Source organism: Epinephelus moara, chromosome 6 (genome assembly GCF_006386435.1).
Source record: "Epinephelus moara isolate mb chromosome 6, YSFRI_EMoa_1.0, whole genome shotgun sequence".
In the NCBI taxonomy this organism is placed as follows: domain Eukaryota; kingdom Metazoa; phylum Chordata; class Actinopteri; order Perciformes; family Serranidae; genus Epinephelus; species Epinephelus moara.
In genome coordinates, this window is record NC_065511.1 from 31,791,147 (window position 1) to 31,811,060 (window position 19,914).

Sequence of the window (19,914 nt, forward strand, 5' to 3'; positions counted from 1 at the left end):
TCATTGAAGAAAAATTCATTTATTCAGATGTAAAGAAAAAAAAACCCATCATGGATAAAATGAGACAAATCAGGGAACATGGTCATATAAAATAAAAGGCAACAAAAGAGCTGTAGTAAAATTTATGGTTCAACTTAAAAAAACAAAAAAACAAAAAAAACAAAACACGCATACATACACACAAAGGTACAGTGTTGAAGGGGTTCCTCTAAGTTTCCTACATATATAGAAGAGGCAGTGAAGTCCATGATGGTGACAGATCACAGGAGCCGTCCTCTGCACTCAGTGGATCCACAGCAGCAGAGCAGCACCTTCCCCTCCACACTGCCCACCTCGTAGTTGTAGTCCCAGGTCAGCTCTGTGCCGGCACGGATCCGCCTGCACCATAAAACACGCATCAGTATGTTAACATGAAGACAATACAGAGCATTGATTATTACAATAAGGTGGAAACACATGTTTTTTGCTTTGACTTATGAAGTCATTGTTGACTGAACAGTGTAGAGGCTGTAGAAAAACGACACCATCAGTGTTTAGGCTGGTTTCCTATAAGCCTCACTTTCACTATGCAACTCTGGCTGCCACTGAGTACGATCTGGGAAAATGAAGGCTCAATTTACGGCACAATGGAAGTGTGTCAACCACTGTGCAACCAAACCAGGAAGTTGACAGCGCTTTTGTTTTCCCTGGTAGCTGTCGGTAGCTACCAAAGAATATCAGCGCAGTGGTTTCCAACTGGTGGGTCATGGGTCCATTCTGAATGGACCGCAAGTGACTTGCGAACGTGTCAAGTCTGTATAAAACCCACTTTATTTTGAAGAACAGTGAATTTCGGACACAAAGCTTTTATTCTGAAGTCCAATTTCTTGCTGTTGAGTGACTGAATAATAGATAGTTAGTTAACAGTGACAGCAAACTAGCTTGACGACATGGCCAAACGCAGTTATGACACTGAATCAATTAAACTGTGTGGACCTTGAACTAATGACTAAGGAGAAAGAAAACGCTCCTGAATGGACCGACAGTAAAGTCCAAGCGTTACTGAGCATATACTCACTCACTAATCATTCCTATTGGTGGTGCAAATGCAAACAGAAAAAAGCCCTTTAAAAAATGTTAGTTCTTAGGGAAGCTGCCCAGTGGACAGTTCCTCTTAGGAGTCAGCAGAACTGTTTGTCCGACAATGTCTAAAAATTACAGCTGGAAACGCTGGAGGGGGAAAAGTTAAAAAGCTGTCTGTTTGCACTTATATTAACTTCCTTCTCCTGGCACAATAGTTGGAGTTTCTACTGTATAAAAAGGTCACTGTGATCATTGTTGTCAGCTCAGCCATAATCAGTTCCTGGTTAAAAGCTTACTCTTCACTTTTTTTTTTGGGTCTAAACACCCTGAAAAGCCGAGTATAATTCTCCTGAGGCTCCTAAGGAAACAAAAACTCACAGCAAGCTCTGAGACAAACTTTAAATATGCTTAAAAACTCACTTGCTGGCAAAGAACGCCACCCAGGGAAACCGCAAGTCATGTGTGTCCACAAACACATTCTGGACGAAAAGGTTGGGACTACAGCTGTGCTGTAATACAAAGAGGAGACAGATGATAAAGGATCAGCACATAAGAACATAATTAAAGTGACATCAGATGGTTTCACATTGAGATCCTCTTACATTGAGGTAACGCCCGAGGTTTCCTTCCAACTTGGCATCAATGATGTAGCAGGATTCTTCACCATCAAAGAACAGGCGGGTGTTTTTAGGAGTGTTCTCCCCGCTTCCTCCAGTCTGTCCCTGCTGTCCTGCTTTCCCTCCCTGACCCCCCGGCCCTCCCCCGCCTCCAGATGCACCCGTTTTCACCATCATCCCATGGCCGGTCTTCAGGGCGATGCCACGTGTAGATTTCACTGCGACCTGCTTCTTCGTCACACCTGAGAACCAGAACAGCAGCAACAAAAACAAGAAGATATTAAAAAGTTAAAACGGTTATAACCATGTGGTCGCTATCAGTGTGATGTAAATTCAAGTATTTCGTCTTGTCCTCACCCGTGTGAACTTTCTCTCTCTCCTTGTTGTCGTCAGATCCGGAGCTGATGGTCTGAACATCATCACTGTCAGAGAGAGTCATGACATCCTGCTTCTTCCCTGATTCTGACTTCGTTTGACTGCAAGACAAACAATTAATCTTAACACCAATCTAACTTTAGGTGACGTCATTGATCAGACAGTTAACAGAATATGTGCGGAATCCAGAAAAACTAAATATCTATGTAAGTGTATTTTGGCAGGTCCAACACACCTCTTGCTGTCTCCAGAATCCTGTGACGAAAAACAGAAAAAGAAAAGGCTGTCAAACATTCATATAAAATCTCCAATCGCCACTTTTTACTACCCTCTTACAAAAGAAAACATTTTTAAGATAAAAGGTCTGACAAGCAGAAACAGCAGGATTCTGTTTATATTTCTCTGTGAGACACTGCAGTTATTTTAAAAAGACCCAGTCCTGTGAAACATTATCATTACTCTATCTTCTGTGTACTCACCTTCTTCAGGCTCTGGCTGGTGAGCCAGGAAGCCACTTTGCTTTTCCCCGTCTCCTCTGGCATTGATGGCGGCTTGTCATCATCAGGTCCTCTGGCTGACAGGCTCAATCCATCTTTACTGTCTTGACTCCCTGAGGCAGGAGGGGGAGAAGTGTGTGAAGAGACAGAGCAGAAAGCTTCCAAATCTACCTCTGGATTCAGAAAATGAATTCAGGGGAAACACTCTAGAGATTTCCCCATATTAACAGGTGTATTAAGAAAGATAGAACGATATTGGGAGTGAGAATATGTTGCCAATGTACACACCATTGTTTGATTACAGACACTTGTAACCACAACTGTTTTGTTGCTGTTTTCGCCGTATTTCTGATTGTCTCTCTTTACGTATCATTTTGTCATATGTATGACTGTAAATGTATTATGCTGATCTGTTCTGTTCGACATCTATTGCACGTCTGTCCGTCCTGGAAGAGGGATCCCTCCTCAATTGCTCTTCCTGAGGTTTCTCCCATTTTCTTTCCCCCGTTAAAGGTTTTTTTTTGGGAGGAGTTTTTCCTTATCTGCTGTGAGGGTCTGTCGTATGCTGTAAAAGCCTCTGAGGCAAATTGTGATTTATGATATTGGGCTTTATAAATAGAATTGAATTGAATACTAAAGACTATGAGTGGAAGTAAAAGTGCCGCCTGGGGGTCCGAGTGGGAGCCAAAGGGTTAGATGGATAGAAGAGTAGGAGAGAGCAAAGGTAGATAGAAAGGTAAGAAGGAGCATAGGGAAGGTAGAGCCAAGGAGAGACGAGGCGACTGAACTTCCCCCCGCCGAACCGGGCTACACACTCTACCTCCCCCTACTCCCTCATTCTGATAAACAACACCTGTGGTTGTATGCACAAACAAAAACTCAATAAATGTTAAAAGTAAAAAAAAAACTAGTAATGTTTTGTAACTGCTCATTTTGTTACTGACAATCAAAAACATTTTTCATTTCAAATTGCATGACAAATACTGTGATTTATGTTTTTATTTCTACTGTAATAGATTAAATGTTTTATCATTCAGAAAAAATGCTGTCGTTCATTTTCTTTTAGAGGAGATACTTTCATCACGACTGCTCAGCTGCTGCTTTGTGAAATAATTTAACATGTTATGCCAACAGTGCAGTCAGGTGATGAAAAAGACTTTCATTAAGTCCTAAAGCATTTGCAGATAACAGATACTGATAGTAATCACCCATTAATCTTTAGATATTACACATTTACACACACACAACATCAGGCAGACTCTCAGCATGAACACACACGCTTACTCTGTTTCTTGCCAAGATCAAAACTACATGTCTGTACATCAAATATGAAGCTGGAGCCTCAGGCCTTTTAGATTAGCTCAACATAAAGACTAGAAACAGAGGGAATCAGCTGGCCTGGCTCTGAACAAATATCATCAACATGTGAGTTTTAAATATAGCTTTTAAATGTCAAACTATTCCTTTAAACACACCTCCCACACCTCCTAAAGACGCCACCAGCTTACCTTCCTTGTTGCCCTTGACCTGACCACGTGTGGTGTAACTCCTCCACACGGAGCTGGAGCTGATGTAGTTCTCCTTCACAAACGTGTCGTCTGAACTGTCGCTTTCGTCTTCGCTCTTTGAATCCTTGTCGTCGTCGTCATTGCTGTCTCCTGATGAGCTTGGGGTTTGGGCTGTGACAGATTAAAAAAAATACAGTTACCGCCTCGTGGTTATATATTCCATTACCAACCAGTCAAGCTGCAGTTTACATCCGTGTCTGTCAAGACATGTACAGAATAATATATGTAGTGAAGACTTTTAAGGAATTTAATAAAAGGTGTTAGGGGTATTTTATGGTAAAACTGAAGTTATTACTATATTGAAATGTTGGTTCCAGTGAATTATTTCCAGTGAGAAACATGCTGGCTTCACTGAGAGACTGTTTTGGATAGAGTTTCGTCACATGGTGCCTTTCTAGTCTTCTGACACTACACTACGAGTCACCCTTAAACATAATGCCTCTGGCCACAGCTACAAACAAACAAACCAACAAAAATAATGTGGAGACAGAGGAGAATAAAATACCAGCTGTAGTCAAGAGACTAAACACCGCAGAGGATCCCACCACCAACATTAGGGACCACCTTCATCTCTCACCTTTGGACTTGGACTCACCCTTTCTGGGCGGTCTCCCCACAGGGTTAGAAGCTAAAGCAGATGGCTGGATTTTTATCCTCGACATGTCCACACCGCTCCCCTCGCTGTCCGAACAGTGAGCCTCGCTCTCATAGCCCTCCTTGAAGTTCTCCACACTCTCTATATGGTCCAGATTGGCAAAATACTCGTCGCCCATCTCTAGACCTTCTTTGTCGGCAAAGTCGTCTGTCAAGATTTTACCTGGTAAAGTGGAAGAAGAAGGGAGAAAGGAGAAGGTCACTCTGCAATCAAGTCATCTGCTGTTGTATTGTGATGAATAAAGATGCCTGTTTCCATCATCTCTGTCCTTGCAGAGCCATTCTCACGAGTCCTCACCAGCATAGATGCAGACAAAAGAACCTTTGGCCACATCATCCAGACAGCGGATGCCCCAGCCTTTGTTCTGGGTCTTGAAGAGCTGGAGACGCACCTGCAGGCCGTGCTGCACTAACCGGTTGGTGCACATCTTAGCACAACATTTGCACCTCTTATTACACTCATAGATCCTGAGAGAGAGAGAAAAATCAGACGGTGAAAAGGAGACACGACCTATGAGACTAGAAAACCAAATTAGCTTTTATATTCAAAAGTAATGAGGATAAGAGGAGTGAGAGTGCGTTTCTGTCTGACCCTGTGGGGAGGCACTCCTCTAATCGTTTGTGCAAATATCCAGCATTTGGGTTGATCTGTGCCCCTGGTGTGCAACCTGTGGCCTGAAGGGTCAGCTGGTGGCAGGAGCATTTGGACCTGCAACAAAGACACAAAGACGTGTGTTCAGAATATTAACAGTGGGAGAAATAACAGAAATGAGGGATCATGGGTGAACAACTTCACTGACTTGTCTCGACAGCCGTCTGTGCAATCACACCCCACCAGGAACTCTGGACTAGTGTTGATGTATACTCCGTCTTCAGGAATACGCTCCTTACCTTAAAGAGAGGCGAGAAAGCAAGACTTTATTTCACAGTATTTTTCAAAGCAGCGAAGGGTAACAGCAGTCAGCTGCATGCATAATCAGTTTGGATTTATTTTTATTTCCTTTGCAAATAAGGCCTGCAGGTGAAGCTGAAAGCTAAAGGCCTGTGAAAACAAAAGGCAAGTAAACAAATAACACAAATTATAAAAACTTAAAAAGGAAAACAGGAGTGGCTAGGGGATCAAATAGAAATGAAACGCAAATAAACATGGACATTTTTTTATTCAACAATCAATATTGTAACTGGGAGGTAACTATTCATTTCAAATGTTTAAAATTTGAACTCTTTGTGTCCTGATATGTTGTTTAGATGTACTTATGTGTACAAATCGTATTCATCCACCCATCAGCGATCAAACTAATGCCAGGAGAAGACTACACTATATCAGCCCAATAATGGGCTTCCATAAATCTCTGGAGCCCCCCTTTTTTTGTCTGAAACAGTGATCATTTTGAAGGACAACAGATGTTGTGTAGTCTGATATTGGCACAAACGAATCCATCTCAATGTAATACTTACTGTACGCTACTTTAGGAGGCGGGGTGGAATCGATCTCGTTGACGCAGGAGAGTGGGATGTCCTCCTTTCCAATGGTGATGTCGGGAATGTAATAGAACGGCCTCTGTGGCTGGAAGGGTCGGTCCACGAGCACGTAGGGGTCTAGGCAGAACATCTCTAAGAATATAAAGTCACAGCGCGTCTGGAAGAGGTAGTGTTGGATCTCTGCCATGTTACGCAGGCAAAGCCCACACGGAGCCTTGTAGATCACATGGAAGGACATCTGAGGGGTGAAAACATTTCAGTTTAACAATTCAGTTTAATAGCAAGGATTTGTTAAGGGAAAACTGAATATTTCAAGCTTAGGAAGAAACTCTAGCAAAGTGCTTCATACATCAACTACATTCCTCTACTCTTCTTTTAAATTTACCTTGCGGTTGACTTTGCGTCGTCCGGTCATGCGTCTGAAATCGTACAGTAGAGGTGTTAGGAGGGGGTTCTTTCCTCTGTGCATGTCTGGTTTTGCTGGTCTGACGCGATTCAGACACGCGGGCTGACAGGTGTGTGCCAGGTAGAAGATGCGGTCTGTTGGGGCACGGTACGCAGGCTGATGAGGGATGGTGGCCATCGTGTGGGTCATAGGAGGGGGGATGGGAGCCATAGTGGGCATCAGTCTCTGATATGGCTGTGCGAAAGTGGGCGAACCAGTATTTTGGCCACTCAAGATCCTTACACTATGGATTGACAAACAAAAGAGAAAAAGATCAGATTTAAAAACATCAAAGATGAGATCACTTTTCTTTTTTCTGAGTCACAAGGAGCAACTTAGTCGACCAAACAATAATGTGGACTCACCCAGTGAGGTTGCTGGGACTGGAGGTAAGAGATTGCATCATTTTAGAGGCATGAGTGCCTCCCACCCCAGGGACAAACGGAGAAGTACTCTTCTTTGCCATCTGATGTTTGTTGCTTTAAGAAATAGACAGAAAATATTTAAAAATCTCATCTTATTCTCAAATCATTTGGCTTTAAAGCTCCACTTATCAATATGATTTTAATAAACACAGCATAAAACCAAAGTACAAAATGCCCTTAGAAGTGTTAGTGCTAGGGCTGCACGATTATGGCCAAAATGATAATCACAATTATCCTGATAAATATTGAGACCACAATTATTTCTCACGATTATACACTCTTTTTTGGGACACAATGTTTTTATTGCACTTTCATATTTAAATAGACAGAGGGCTGCTTTCACTTCCATGTTGAGCTAGATTCCTGCTCATGTACAAATATATGCACCAAAATAAGACTAAAATAAGGTTCTTCTTCACCTGAATTCATCTTCTCAAAGCTGCGCCAAAACATTTTAAACAAAATAAGAGTGCTTTCTGCCCTGTTTGGTTCGGGTCAGTCAAACTCAAGTTCGTTTGCCCCCTGCCTCTCGCACAAGACATTTGATCCGGTCCGCTTGTAAATGCTGCCGTGAGAACATGAACCAACTCTAGGCAATTATGCAGCTTTATAACAAAATGAGTCCCTGATTCCGAACAAAGCAAGACCACTCTAGGTCTGAAAGCACCCTAAATCAAGAGCGCACTGTTTTCACTTTCACCTTGTGCTAACATTCCTATTAATCAAAAAATCCTTGCATCAAAATAAGACTTAAAAAAAAGGTGCATCTTCACCTGGAAACAGTGCATCTCTTATGGATACATCTCTGCCGATGTATTATTTTTTACAGTGGTCACGGTACTAGGATGCACTGAGTTCATTTTAAATGTTAATATCGCAGTTGATCATGTTCATTTTTTGTGAAGCCAAAATCCTGATCACGATTAATATTCAATGAATCGTTCAGCCCTAGTAAGTGCTAGATGTTAAATAAGCATCACTTACTCAATACGTTGAGTCTGAGAAGACTGAAGGCTCTGTTGGGTTTGTTGCGTTTGTTGGATTTGTTGGGTTTGTTGGATTTGTTGGATTTGTTGGGTTTGTTGGGATTGTCCGGACTGAGGACGCAGTTGTTGCTGCGGTGTCTGTGAGGGCGAGGCCTGTGGAGTTTTGACAGGAGAGGCTCCAACAAGTCCGTCACTGGTGTACTGAACCACTGGGCCTTTACTCCTCAACGCCCCTGGAGATTAGAAGAAAGAAAGATATAAAGTTAAAATGAGATCACTAAAATATATATATAATAAATAGCAAAGGTTGAAATGGGACTTTATGACACAGATTAACAGGGCAAAGCCAAAATGTTACCCATGTTAGGTCGTGTCCTCTGCTGGCCAGCTAGCTTCTTCTCCTGGGTGTTGGCTGTGGTCATCTTCAGGTTGAACATTGGCTCCAACCTGGTGGAGCCTCTATAGATCCACTCACTCCTTTTGTCATCCTGACCAACACAAAACAACAGAACGCTATCAGCTGCTGTCCTGATCAACGAGTATCTAGCCGAATTACTGAGACTTATGGGGACACTAGCAATGACATACCAAAAAGAGGATCTTGACTAAGCTTCCATCAACCTCCTCCACTTTGCTCTTCCACCAGGTTCCCTCCCACTCTGTCTTGATTATCTGCCCAACCTTCAGGAGCACCATAGGCCTGCTGGGATACGCGGTGATGTACTCCTCGATGAAGTCTCGACACGATGCATCTTCTATGTCCTCCCAGGTACGCTTTACTGTGAAAACAACAATGAGCTCACTCTTTGATCAATTTATCCATTTTCTTTTTTTACCACCACTTGGCTCTCAAAAATCTACAGACAATTTAATGCAGCATTTGCAGAGGTACAAACACATCAATAAACATGAATACAGTTTCTGATTTTTGCAGCTACTGCAGCTGCCTTTTGATCATTTAAAAGACAGGGCTTAGGGCTTTCATGCACCAGTTAAGTTTCTCTCACAGTTTACATCCATGTCTGTGAAAACATGGATGCTCCACACACCTTTTTCCCCTGACAGCACAAAAGCTCTAAACAATCAGCATCCAAGATTAATGGCCAAAAATGTGTTTTGTGAGGTCACACTGACGTTGACCTTTTGTGTCCAAGTGAATGTTTGTGCCAAATTTGAAAAAAATCCCTCAAGGTGTTTTTGAGATATCACGTTCATAAGAATGAACACTGAACTTGACCTCTGAGATATGACCACCAAAATCTGATCAGTTCAGGGGGTGGCTGTGGCTCAGAGAGGGGGTCGTCCACTAATTGGAAGATCAGTGGTTCGATCCCCGGCTCCTCCAGTCTGCATGTCAAAGTATCCTTGGGAAAGATACTGAACCCAAACCCAAACTGTTTGCAGTGGCTGTTTCATCGGTGTGTGAGTGTGTGTGAATGGTTACTGAGTAGCACGTGGCACCATGTATGGTAGCTTCGGCCACCAGTGCGGGACTATGTGTGTGAATGGGTGAATGTGACGTAATGTAAAAGCGCTTTGAGTGGTCGGAAGACTAGAAAAGCACCATAAAAGAGCAGTCCATTTACCATTCATCTTTAGACCTAGTGAACGCCTGTGCCAAAAATTCTCTCATGGCATCCTTGAGCTATCACGTTCATAAGAATGAGAAAAACAATGTCACAGTGACCTTGACCACTGGTCACCAAAATCTAATCACTTCTTTGAGTCAATTCTTGAGATATTAATTCAAGAAAATGGGATGCATGTTATGGACAGAGTGACAACCCGAAAACAAAATTTCTCTAGCCTCAGCTATCGCCAGCGCAGACGCATAAAAACCACCACAAGGTCATTTCAATTCATCTTCTTCAGCTTCATCTAATGTTACATCTAAATTGTGATGGCTAGAATTTTTTGGACTTTACAGATTACAAGAGATGAGGAGAACATAGAAAAATGGGCACTTACATGGGCGGCAAACTGGGTGGAGCTCAGGTAGTGTCACATAAGAAGCATAGCCATCGTCAAAGAAAATCAAAAACCTGAAACACATACAACAAAAGGTATAACCTGGGGCCTGACCATCCCTTCTCACAGGTATTTGCAAATACTCTATTACAGTATATCCACATACTTTTCAAGTAGTTATGTGTTTATTAAAACAATGATGGTATATTGTAGATATATCAGATTCTTTTAACTCTGAAACATTGATATTGGGCTCAAAAACAACTAAACAGTACTGGTGCACAGGGGCGGACTGGGACTAAAAAACAGCCCTGAACTTTGACTCGGCCCAGCCCACAACAATCGGTGCGCATACAGTATGCGCTTCCTTCTTCTCCAATTTGATTGCCGGCCGGCTGGCTCATAGATATCTATGGGCCGGCTCATAGATATCTATGGGCCGGCTGGCATCCAATTTAAAGGCTGCCACCTAGCGGACTGGACGTGGAACAGTAGATTATCAGGGAGAAAAAGAGGGGGAAAAAACAAAACAAAAAAAAACGGTGATGACTGTCCTGGAGTACCAGCCGTTCTGTGATTCTCCAGAACCTCCAGATGGCCAGTCCGCCCCTGCTGGTGCAGCACTAACATCAACCACGCACATCCCATCAGCATCCCCAGCCTTACGCTCTGTCCGCTCACCTCATACGGTTCTTGTTATTGGGCATCTCTGCTACTATTCCAGCATAGAGCCACACCAGGTTGCCATCCTTGTACTTGGCAACTACACGAGCCCCGACATACAGAATCTCCAGCGTGGGGTTATACTCGAAGGCCACATGATTGCCAGACAGCAGACTCTTCCCTTTATCAAACTTCACTTTATACTTGTATAAACCGTTTCCTGAAATGAGACAGAGGGTGTGTTGTATAAAGATGGCAGATCAGGAACATTCAAGCACAGAATGAATACATTAAATAATAATATATACATTAAACATTAATTGTTCAAAGTTGTCCTAAAGAACCTAACAGAGGAACAAAAGGTTTTGTTAACACACCGATAGGGCTGATAGCTACGAGGGCGCCTTTGTGCCAGGTCTTGGTGCGTTTCTTTCCCAGAATGGTCATCCCGACTCTGAGCTCATCTTCTGCCATGTTTGGATTGGGCTGGGTCATCGACTGAGACGGAACCTGGGACACAAACACTGCTGGCACTGAACCCTGAATACCTGAAGGGTTGGAAAAGCCAAACACACTGCTAGCATCAAATCTAATTTCACAAAGGTATGAACCATGTAACGTTACCTGAGGAAGTATACGTGTGCTGACCTGACTGGGACAGAGTCTGTGATGGAGATCGAAGCAATGGAGCACCTTGTGAAGGCTTGTTGACCATTTGGACTAACTTCTGCACTTGCTGGGTGGTTTTCTGCAGCACTGTGGAGGCTTTTAACTGGCAAGATAAATAAACAGGACGTCATCATCTGCACACACAGAGCAGTGATACCCCTCCGTAGAGGTTTGCTGTAACATTTCCACAAGCTGCTGTTTGGCTTCATCCACACTAATGTTTTTGTTTTTGTTTTTGCGTTTTAGTCTGGACAGGAAATAACTGGGACACAGACACCCACGCTCATGTGGACAGAGATTGGTTTCATTTTTAAATTTGAGTTTAAGTGTGGACATACACAGCTCAAAAACTTAAGGGAACACTTAAATCACACATCAGATCTTGATGAACGAATTATTCAAGTTGAAAATCGTTACTGATGTACATTGTATAGTTTGTTGAGAACAAAATGACAGACAGTGGAAACCAAAATCATCAGCCCACTGTGGGCTTGATTCAAAATCACACCAAAAATCAAAGTAAAAAAATTGAAATTTAAAGGCTGTTCCAACTTGCAAGAATTTTATCAAGGCAACTCATAATGTGACTCAGCAGTGTGTAGGCATCTGCGTGCCTGTATGCACTCCTGGCAACATCTGGACATGCTCCTAATGAGTCAGCAGATGGTGTCCTGGGGGATCTCCTCCCAGACCTGGATCAGGGCATCAGCGAGCTCCTGGACAGTCTGTGCCAGTACTTGGCGGCGTCAGATGCACAGGTACATAACATCCTATAGGTGCTCAGTTGGAATTAGTTCAGGGGAATGAGAGGGCCAGTAAATGGCATCAATGCCGTCATCATCCAGGAACTGATTACACACTGTGGCCACATGAGGCTGGGCACTGTCCTGGACCCCAGGGCCCGCTGCACCAGCGTGAGGTTTGACAAACGCTCTGAGGATTTCATCCCGGTACCTAACAGCAGCCAGGGCACCGTTGGCTATGACATGCAGGTCTGTGTGACTCTCCAAGGATTTGCCTCCCCAGACCATCACTGACCCACCACTGAGCCAGTCATGCTGGAGGATGTTACAGGCAGCATTACGTTCACCACAGCATCTCCAGACGCTTTCACACCTGTCACATGTGCTCAGTATGAACCTGCTCTCATCTGTGAAGAGAATGGGGCGCAGATGGCGGACCTGCCAATTCTGGTGTTCTCTGGCGAAGTGAGCTGCACAGTGCTGGGCTGTGAGCACAGGTCCAACTAGAGGACACCAGGCCCTCATGCCACCCTCATGGAGTCTGACAGCGTGGTCAGAAACATGCACACTAGTAGCCTGCTGGAGGTCATTTTGTAGGGCTCTGGCAGTGCTCCTCCTGTTCCTCCTCACACAAAGGAGCAGATACTAGTCGTGCCGCTGGGTTAATACCCTGGTCTTCTGGTATCTCCTCCATGTTCTTGAGACTGTGCTGGGAGACACAGCTGACCTTCTTGCGACCGCACGTATGGATGTGCCTTCCTGGAGGAGCTGGACTATATGTGCAACCTGATTGGGCTGCAGGTACTGCCTCGTGTTACCAGTAGTGACAAGGACACTTGCAGAAGACAAAACTAGAGCAGAATCAGTCAGGAAGGATAAGGAGAGAGCAACTGTGTGTGGCTACCACATGCAAAACCATTCCCTTTTTGGGGGTTGTCTTGCTTTTGCCTCTCCATTGCTCCTGTTGTCACTTTGACTTGCACCAAAGCAGCTGAAACTGATTCACAATCACTTGTGCTTCCTAAACGGACATATTGAGATCCCTGAAGTTTAACTGACTGGGTGTTACACTGTGACCATGAAGTGTTCCCTAAATTTTTTTTGAGCAGTGTAGTTTGAGTTCAGTTGGAAAACAGCAAACATTTCCCCTGCTGTGACATCAGACAGCATACTGCTCCGCATGCATAAAAATTCATACAGTTCACTAAGTACTGCATTCACACAGTTTATTTTATGCCTGTAATTTCTTACATTTGTAACACACTAACAGTTTTTTTTAACATACTAGTATGACTTACACAGTTAATGAATTGCTCGTAATTTGGAACATTTTTAAAAATATTTTTACTATTATTGTATTTTACTATGTCAATGCATTTCATGTTACAATATATGTATAAATAGCGTATTTTTAAGATGTATAAATTTATTTTGTTATGCATATTGATAATTCAGGGCACAACATTTTGGTTTAGGATAATTACATTTTATCTAAATAGCTCCACTGTTACATTTTTAACTGCATTATTCAGTCTAAAGTGGGATAAGAGTGTAACCCACATTGAACTGACCAGACACTGGTTGCTAGAGGGGGGTATTATAACACAGTGTAATGCCAGTGGGTCCAAGTAAATAGTAGAGAGGACGTGGCAGGAGGACACGGACAGAGACACTACGCATGCGCTCAACAGAGAAGGAGCTTGACAAATGTTTCAGAGCCTCCATAAGCACTGTGTCAGGAGTTCTGTACTACACTACACTACTTGTAATTTTCTTTTCTCTGTGTAACTGGGTGTAACATGGAAGGACTATTTTGACGTCGATGTGCCTGTTTTGGATGAATCTGTGAATCTCTGGTGAGTTGATGAGTTCATATCTTGCGCTAGCACGATAAGCTAGCAATTAGCCATGTGTAAACATCAATCCTGTGTCATCCTGTTAGACCACTGCTTTAGTTTGTGTTGCGTTTCTTTGCCTTAAGAGTACCATAAACCAGTCGGAGATATCTGAGCAAGTGTAAAAGTAGTTTTCGATGTGAGCAGGAGCGTTCTTTGAGTGATAGTAATGCTGCAGACGCCATTTTCTTCTGCCTCGTGCAATGAAGAAGCAGGTTTCAGTGAGAAACTACTTTGCTGTAACTTATTATTAATGGAAGATTTAACCATTTTGTGTAAAATGTGAATGCATTTTAATTCATATGTGTTAATATATTAACTGTTTTACAGTGTGTTGTGTTAAACACAGTGGATTTAAGTTATAAATCATTTGAATTGAGTCACTGATGCAGATAGAGAGTAAGAAGAAATACAGTTGCTAACGATAACTAAATTGTTGCACAGTAGTAACGGGAGATATTTCCCCAGCTGTGTGCAGGTTGGTTTATTTCAGTCTGAGATTATTTCTGATATGACACGATTTAGGATCTGCGGCCTAGTTTGCCACGACACTGGGAGTGACAACAACCTTACTTCAGGACAGATAAGCATGAGATCTCAACAAACACACTACCCAGGTAGCCACCACATAACTCACACACCACACACCTGATCTTGAGAAGAACTAAAAGGAACTGTGGAGGACTGAACTGTTTAACAGACTGACAAGCAGAGGCTTCTGACAGCATCTGTGCTGTAGGGGGGCAAAATGGGGTTACATAATTTTAACCCCTTATTAGCTAGCTCACTCTAAATTTCGATAGTGGCTAAGTACACTGTGTTACAATAGATACAATGTTTACTTGTATTCTCTTGTGGCGTAATGTGTCTTTAGATATTCCTGGTTTCCACAAAAGTAGGGCAGGTAATTTAACAATGTGTGCTACGATTAAATTACATAAGGAGACATATTGTTTTGATTGGCTCATGGGCTGCATCACTCATGGTAGATAATCTACAGTATCTGTTAGAAATAAGTTGAAAAGGTTTTAAAACAACTAAGTTTTAAAATAGAAGAAGGGCTTTTCAAGAAACACAACAACATTTTACCACATCTAAACGCGCAGTCAGACAACCAAAAATAAACATTTAGCAATGAGGAATAAAAACAAACTGAGCTTTCTGTTGCTCTCACCACTGAGTCTTTGACAGGAGTGACAGGCGTCTTTGGAGGAACCACTGAAACATTAAAAACAACAGAAAATATTTAATACTCTGATTGTTTTTATGTCATAGTAGTGATGAAATTGTAACTGAAAGTAGTCCAACTTACAACAGCCAACAGCAATCACATCATCGTCGTCATCATCGTCTATCTCAATGACCTCAGAGGACACCACGCTTCCTCCGCCCCCCTCATCCTCTGAGCTGCTCTCTCGGTAAACGAGGCCATTCTTATGATAAGTTTCCTTCACGAGCTTCTCACACTCCAATAAGGACCTGGGGAAGAAAAAATGTGAGCCTGTAAAAACAAGAACTGTACAACCAGGTTTGCACCGATCCCGTCCAGTGGATCAGTATCAGGTTGTGTATCTGCCATAACGCTACAGATCTTATCAAATACAGGTTGTTAATGTGTAAAATTCTGTGTTACCACTACATTCATTCAGCCACAGCTGATTCAAGTTTTTCTTATAGTACCATAGAAATCCCTGGCCTCATGTTACCTTCCATACAATTGACTCCAATTAGTTTTGAACTGAGGTTTACTGATTTTAACTTCAATCAAAAGAGAACACTGGTATTGGATCAGCTCTCTGTAATGGCAGGTACTGGGGCTGCCCCCTAATAGTCGACCAAATGTTAGTTGACCAGAAAGGTCATTAGTCGGCAAGATTTCATTGGTCACTTAGTCACAGAGAAAAAAACACACACACACACACACACACACACACAAAACAACAACCATGAAACTCTATTAGGAGCTGCACCTTGTCACAATAAATCAAAACCTATATGACTGGACCATGTGGGAATTTAATTTGAAAGGGCAGACACAGGAAGAGGCCACGCTCAGCAGTCAGACAGGAGTCACGTTACAAACCAATCACAGCCGACAGATATCTTTCCCTTCTGTAAATATTCAGTCTGATGAATACGTAAAAGTTGATCATGTTAGTGTAGAGCTACCAAGAGCTTTACATCTGTCCCACTGATGATAGGCCTACACACACCTTTTCAAGGCAGTTAAAGATGCAGCATGTGTACGGCCCCTAATTTACAGGGCTGGTACCTGTGGTTATTCCACAGGCTAGTTAATAACATGTCGGGCAGGAAATCCAAAGTGTGGGATCATTTTGAGAAGGTGAAGGATGAATCCAAGGTGATATGTAAACTCATCTTCAATGGTCGACTACAAACATGACGTATCATCTGAAACATGGAAGTAGCTACATGCCCATTAGCCCACAGCGTCATTAACAGGCGGCTCGCTCAGTGTGTGACGTGCACTTGTAGATAAAATATAGGCCTATATTAATGAAGCTTCATTAGTACGGTTTTGTATTTCTCTGTAATGTAGCACAGTGTTAACAATGTTACTGATACTACTCTTTCTCACACCTTCAACTCAAACCATTGTGTTGCCCCGCCCACAATATATCATTTAATATTTAAATTAATATCGTAAACATGTGGGCGACTAGTCGACTAATGGTCCTAAAGGACGACTATTGGTCGACTGGGAAAATTCGTAGTTGGGGGCAGCCCTAATTGCAATGCTAGCAACCGAGAAGATACATAAAAATAGTAAGTACTGAACTACAGAGGACATTTATCCTTGTAAAAATAATGTATATACACTAAAACCACACAACTGTAAATAAGTAGTCTTTGGGAAGAGGTTCATGTCTACTTACAAGTTGGCATCGTTGAGAAGCATGTCCGTCTTCGCCTCCTCTTCTTCTTTCTGCTCCACCCATTCCTTGAGCTCTGTCAGCTGAGCCTTTTTCTTTTGCACGATCTCGCTCTTCTCCACGGCCTCGTCGATCCACTTCTTCAGCTCATCCAGAGAAATGCCCAACTCTTCCTCCAGACTGGAGTCCCAGCCATCCACCTCCATTCTGAGGAGAGAGGGAAAAAACAAAAACCAGATATGTTAACATCATTTCAAATACCTACACTTAATCTTCTCTGTCTCACTCATACATGATTAATTGCACAGAAAATCGCTGTTTAAAAAATACTACTATTTATTTGATCAAAAACTGACCAGTGTTGTTGTGATTGAAATCTCTTTAGGAAATGGGTGTTTTTACACATTTGAAGATTTATATCTGATACACAACACTGAAAAGAGTCTGTAGACACCATCTTCTTATGTCCTGTAGACCTGTACACACAACATCTATTGCATGTCTGTCCGTGCTGTAGGAGGGATCCCTACCATAATAATGATTCTTAACATTTCCCTTGATCCTAGTTGTAACCCTGCCTGCAATGTCTGCAAACACTCATGAGAAATGTATACTGATGAGATATATATACAGTGGGGCAAAAAAGTATTTAGTCAGCCACTGATTGTGCAAGTTCTCCTACTTNTCTCATCTTTCTAAGTAGGAGAACTTGCAAAATCAGTGGCTGACTAAATACTTTTTTGCCCCACTGTATATAGAAATTCATACTGATATCTGTCAGCACATATCGATTTGAAGAATAAACATTACTCTCTCTGATTTCTGTACATTTATTATGTTGGTTTGTTCTGCGCATATGGCATCTAGAGGAATCTCCTTGGTTTCACTTCCTGAGTAACAGAGGAATTTCCTGTTTATTTTCTTAGCCAAAGAGCGTATTTAATCTGCTGAGAGGGTCCATCCACAGGGGAATTAACTGCACTGAACTGGATAACATGTCATTACTTTAAAGATCAGAATGATTATTTTATATGGGTTTAAGCTTACTCTTCTCATGAGAAATGTATACTGATAAGAATAAACATCACTACATCCCTGATTTCTGCCCTTTTTATGTCATAATTCAGACCACAGCGGTCAGAGATGGAGGGTTTGCATGAGTGCATTTAAAGCACCAGTGCATGCAATGCAGACAGAGATCATCTAACTGAGATGAGCTGCAGCTAAACCTTGCACACTGCACAGAATGACACATGTGTACAAACCACTCATTGACTTCAATATGTTACCTTTGTTTACCTGTGCACACATGGACACAGGGACTGATGATGAAACTGCTCTCCCAAACAAACAGCTAATAAATGACTCGTGCGGATGTACCACCTGGCTGTTATACAACACTACTTAAAAGAATAACAATTAGCCAGTGTAAATTTGATGCTGAAGCAGCTGCAAGAGTCTGAACTGCAGAGTCTGCAGCTACGGGTTAGCACAACAAAGGACACTTGGGAAGCCAAAATCCCGTCAAATTACTTTGCCAGCTTCCCATTTAATCCCGGTACACAGAGTAACTGCAAATATAACCCTCTATGACTTCACTGACACTGTAATGAGGCATATTCCGGGGAGGCAGGGCAGCTAAAACACAACAAACTGAGGCTTGCTGCAAGTGAGTGCAGGCTAGCATTGCTAGGTTAGCCTAGCATTAGCATGGATAAAGTCTCATCTGCTGACTGACCGATGCAGGTGTCTGAGAAACAAACTGCATAGTGTCTGCTAAAGATGCTCTCAAAGACAAATCAGACGGTAAACTTGATTTAGAGACCGCAGTGAACACTCACCCCTCGCTGCTTTCCATGTCGGCTGCTCGCAAATACAAGCTTAGCTAGCTAGTGCTATGCTACCATAGCTACAATGTGGAGCGCTTGCTTTGCGTCCCAGGGGAATCTGGAACGGGCGGGTGTGGGAAAAGGACGTGTGAAAAATGAGATCCGCCACCGCGGGTTGTCAAGGTACATAAAGGAAACTGCAACTGAGCTTCATGATGCTGTGTACATGTAGAGGCGCCTAAATTTCACATCCTATCATTATTTATCCAACACTTTCATGGTCTAGAGTACTGAAATAAACTCACTGCCAACGAGTTTAATATAGTATTGTATAAATTCATGTGATAATTAAATGATTGAATTGAAATAATAACGGAATGGTTTTATTATTATGTGTGGTTTAGCACATATTAACTAAATAAAGCTTCACAATATTGCATGTGGGACATTAAGAAGACTAACTGTAGTGTCATTTAATCTTAAACAAACGTTGTATATTTTGATGAATAGTGGAATAATTATCAAGTGTGTCATTAAACATGTTTCCAGAGTTGCATGTACCACACTGATCTGAAACTATATCTTCCACGAGCTACTTAAATACCATTAAGTGAGATATATAGCAATTAGTTGGTTAAATAACAGCTGTAAATTATGGAGTTCCTAAATGATACCAAAAGTGATGGTTGAGTAATTTACCAATCATTCATTCATTCTAGGAAATGCACAACCTGCACAAAACTTACAGCGGTCTTATTCTTTATCACCTATATTGTACATATTTATGCACCAAATACCAAGGCACTTCCTTGCAAGGTAAAAACAAAGCACAAGTATAAATCAATTGAAAAAAACTATACAAAAAAGATATTTTTGACAGATATACAGATGAGGAAAGGTTGTGTCTGGGTTTATTACTCATTTATTTAACTGGGTGGTAAACAGACTGGGTATAGTTATATATTAGTTGTATATAAATTTGGGAATTTATTTAAATAATATATGAGTTAAAAGGAGAAATGTAAGGAAGGGTCAGGGACATACAAGTTTTACTTCTACCTACTACTTTTTTTTATCAGTTTTGGTTTGAAATAAAGTCATTCATTCATTCATAAGTGCAGACCTGCCTACTAATAAACCTT

The 19,914-nt window shown here is 42.0% G+C and overlaps 1 protein-coding gene and 1 long non-coding RNA gene across 5 annotated transcripts in view; one reads left to right on the forward strand and one right to left on the reverse strand.

The window, feature by feature from the left end:
• setdb1b (SET domain bifurcated histone lysine methyltransferase 1b) lies at positions 1 to 18,916 on the reverse strand. 2 transcript variants are annotated; one of them, XM_050047648.1, is made up of 25 exons: positions 18,785 to 18,916; positions 16,947 to 17,150; positions 15,362 to 15,528; positions 15,224 to 15,267; positions 11,391 to 11,514; positions 11,120 to 11,290; positions 10,761 to 10,962; positions 10,080 to 10,153; positions 8,700 to 8,890; positions 8,470 to 8,599; positions 8,110 to 8,344; positions 7,066 to 7,179; positions 6,641 to 6,944; positions 6,232 to 6,493; positions 5,574 to 5,664; positions 5,366 to 5,482; positions 5,072 to 5,241; positions 4,715 to 4,936; positions 4,060 to 4,230; positions 2,534 to 2,664; positions 2,290 to 2,309; positions 2,037 to 2,155; positions 1,665 to 1,921; positions 1,483 to 1,571; positions 1 to 378 (listed from the first exon to the last, which is right to left on the reverse strand). In XM_050047648.1, exons 1-25 carry the CDS (start codon positions 18,799 to 18,801, stop codon positions 261 to 263), a joined length of 3,744 nt encoding a protein of 1,247 aa, XP_049903605.1. In that variant the 5' UTR covers positions 18,802 to 18,916; the 3' UTR covers positions 1 to 260. The 2 variants fall into 2 exon arrangements, with proteins under 2 accessions (XP_049903605.1, XP_049903604.1); XM_050047647.1 differs by having other exon boundaries at positions 4,697 to 4,936.
• The window catches only part of LOC126392323 (uncharacterized), an 11,217-nt gene continuing 5,165 nt past the window's right edge, over positions 13,863 to 19,914 (forward strand). For 2 of the 3 annotated variants that reach the window (XR_007570163.1, XR_007570164.1), the window contains exons 1-2: positions 13,863 to 14,010; positions 14,575 to 14,666. This is a non-coding gene — a long non-coding RNA (uncharacterized LOC126392323). The remainder of the gene's footprint in view (positions 14,011 to 14,574; positions 14,667 to 19,914) is intronic. The other variant, XR_007570162.1, reaches the window with a different exon arrangement.

Bases quoted from the DNA above. Each gene is read 5' to 3' on its own strand.
- setdb1b (XM_050047647.1), bottom strand. The intron at 15,529-16,946 runs GTAAGTAGACAT...TTTCTTCCCCAG, and splicing joins CTTCTCAACGATGCCAACTT to GTCCTTATTGGAGTGTGAGA. The intron at 11,515-15,223 runs GTGAGAGCAACA...TTATCTTGCCAG, and splicing joins CTCCTGTCAAAGACTCAGTG to TTAAAAGCCTCCACAGTGCT.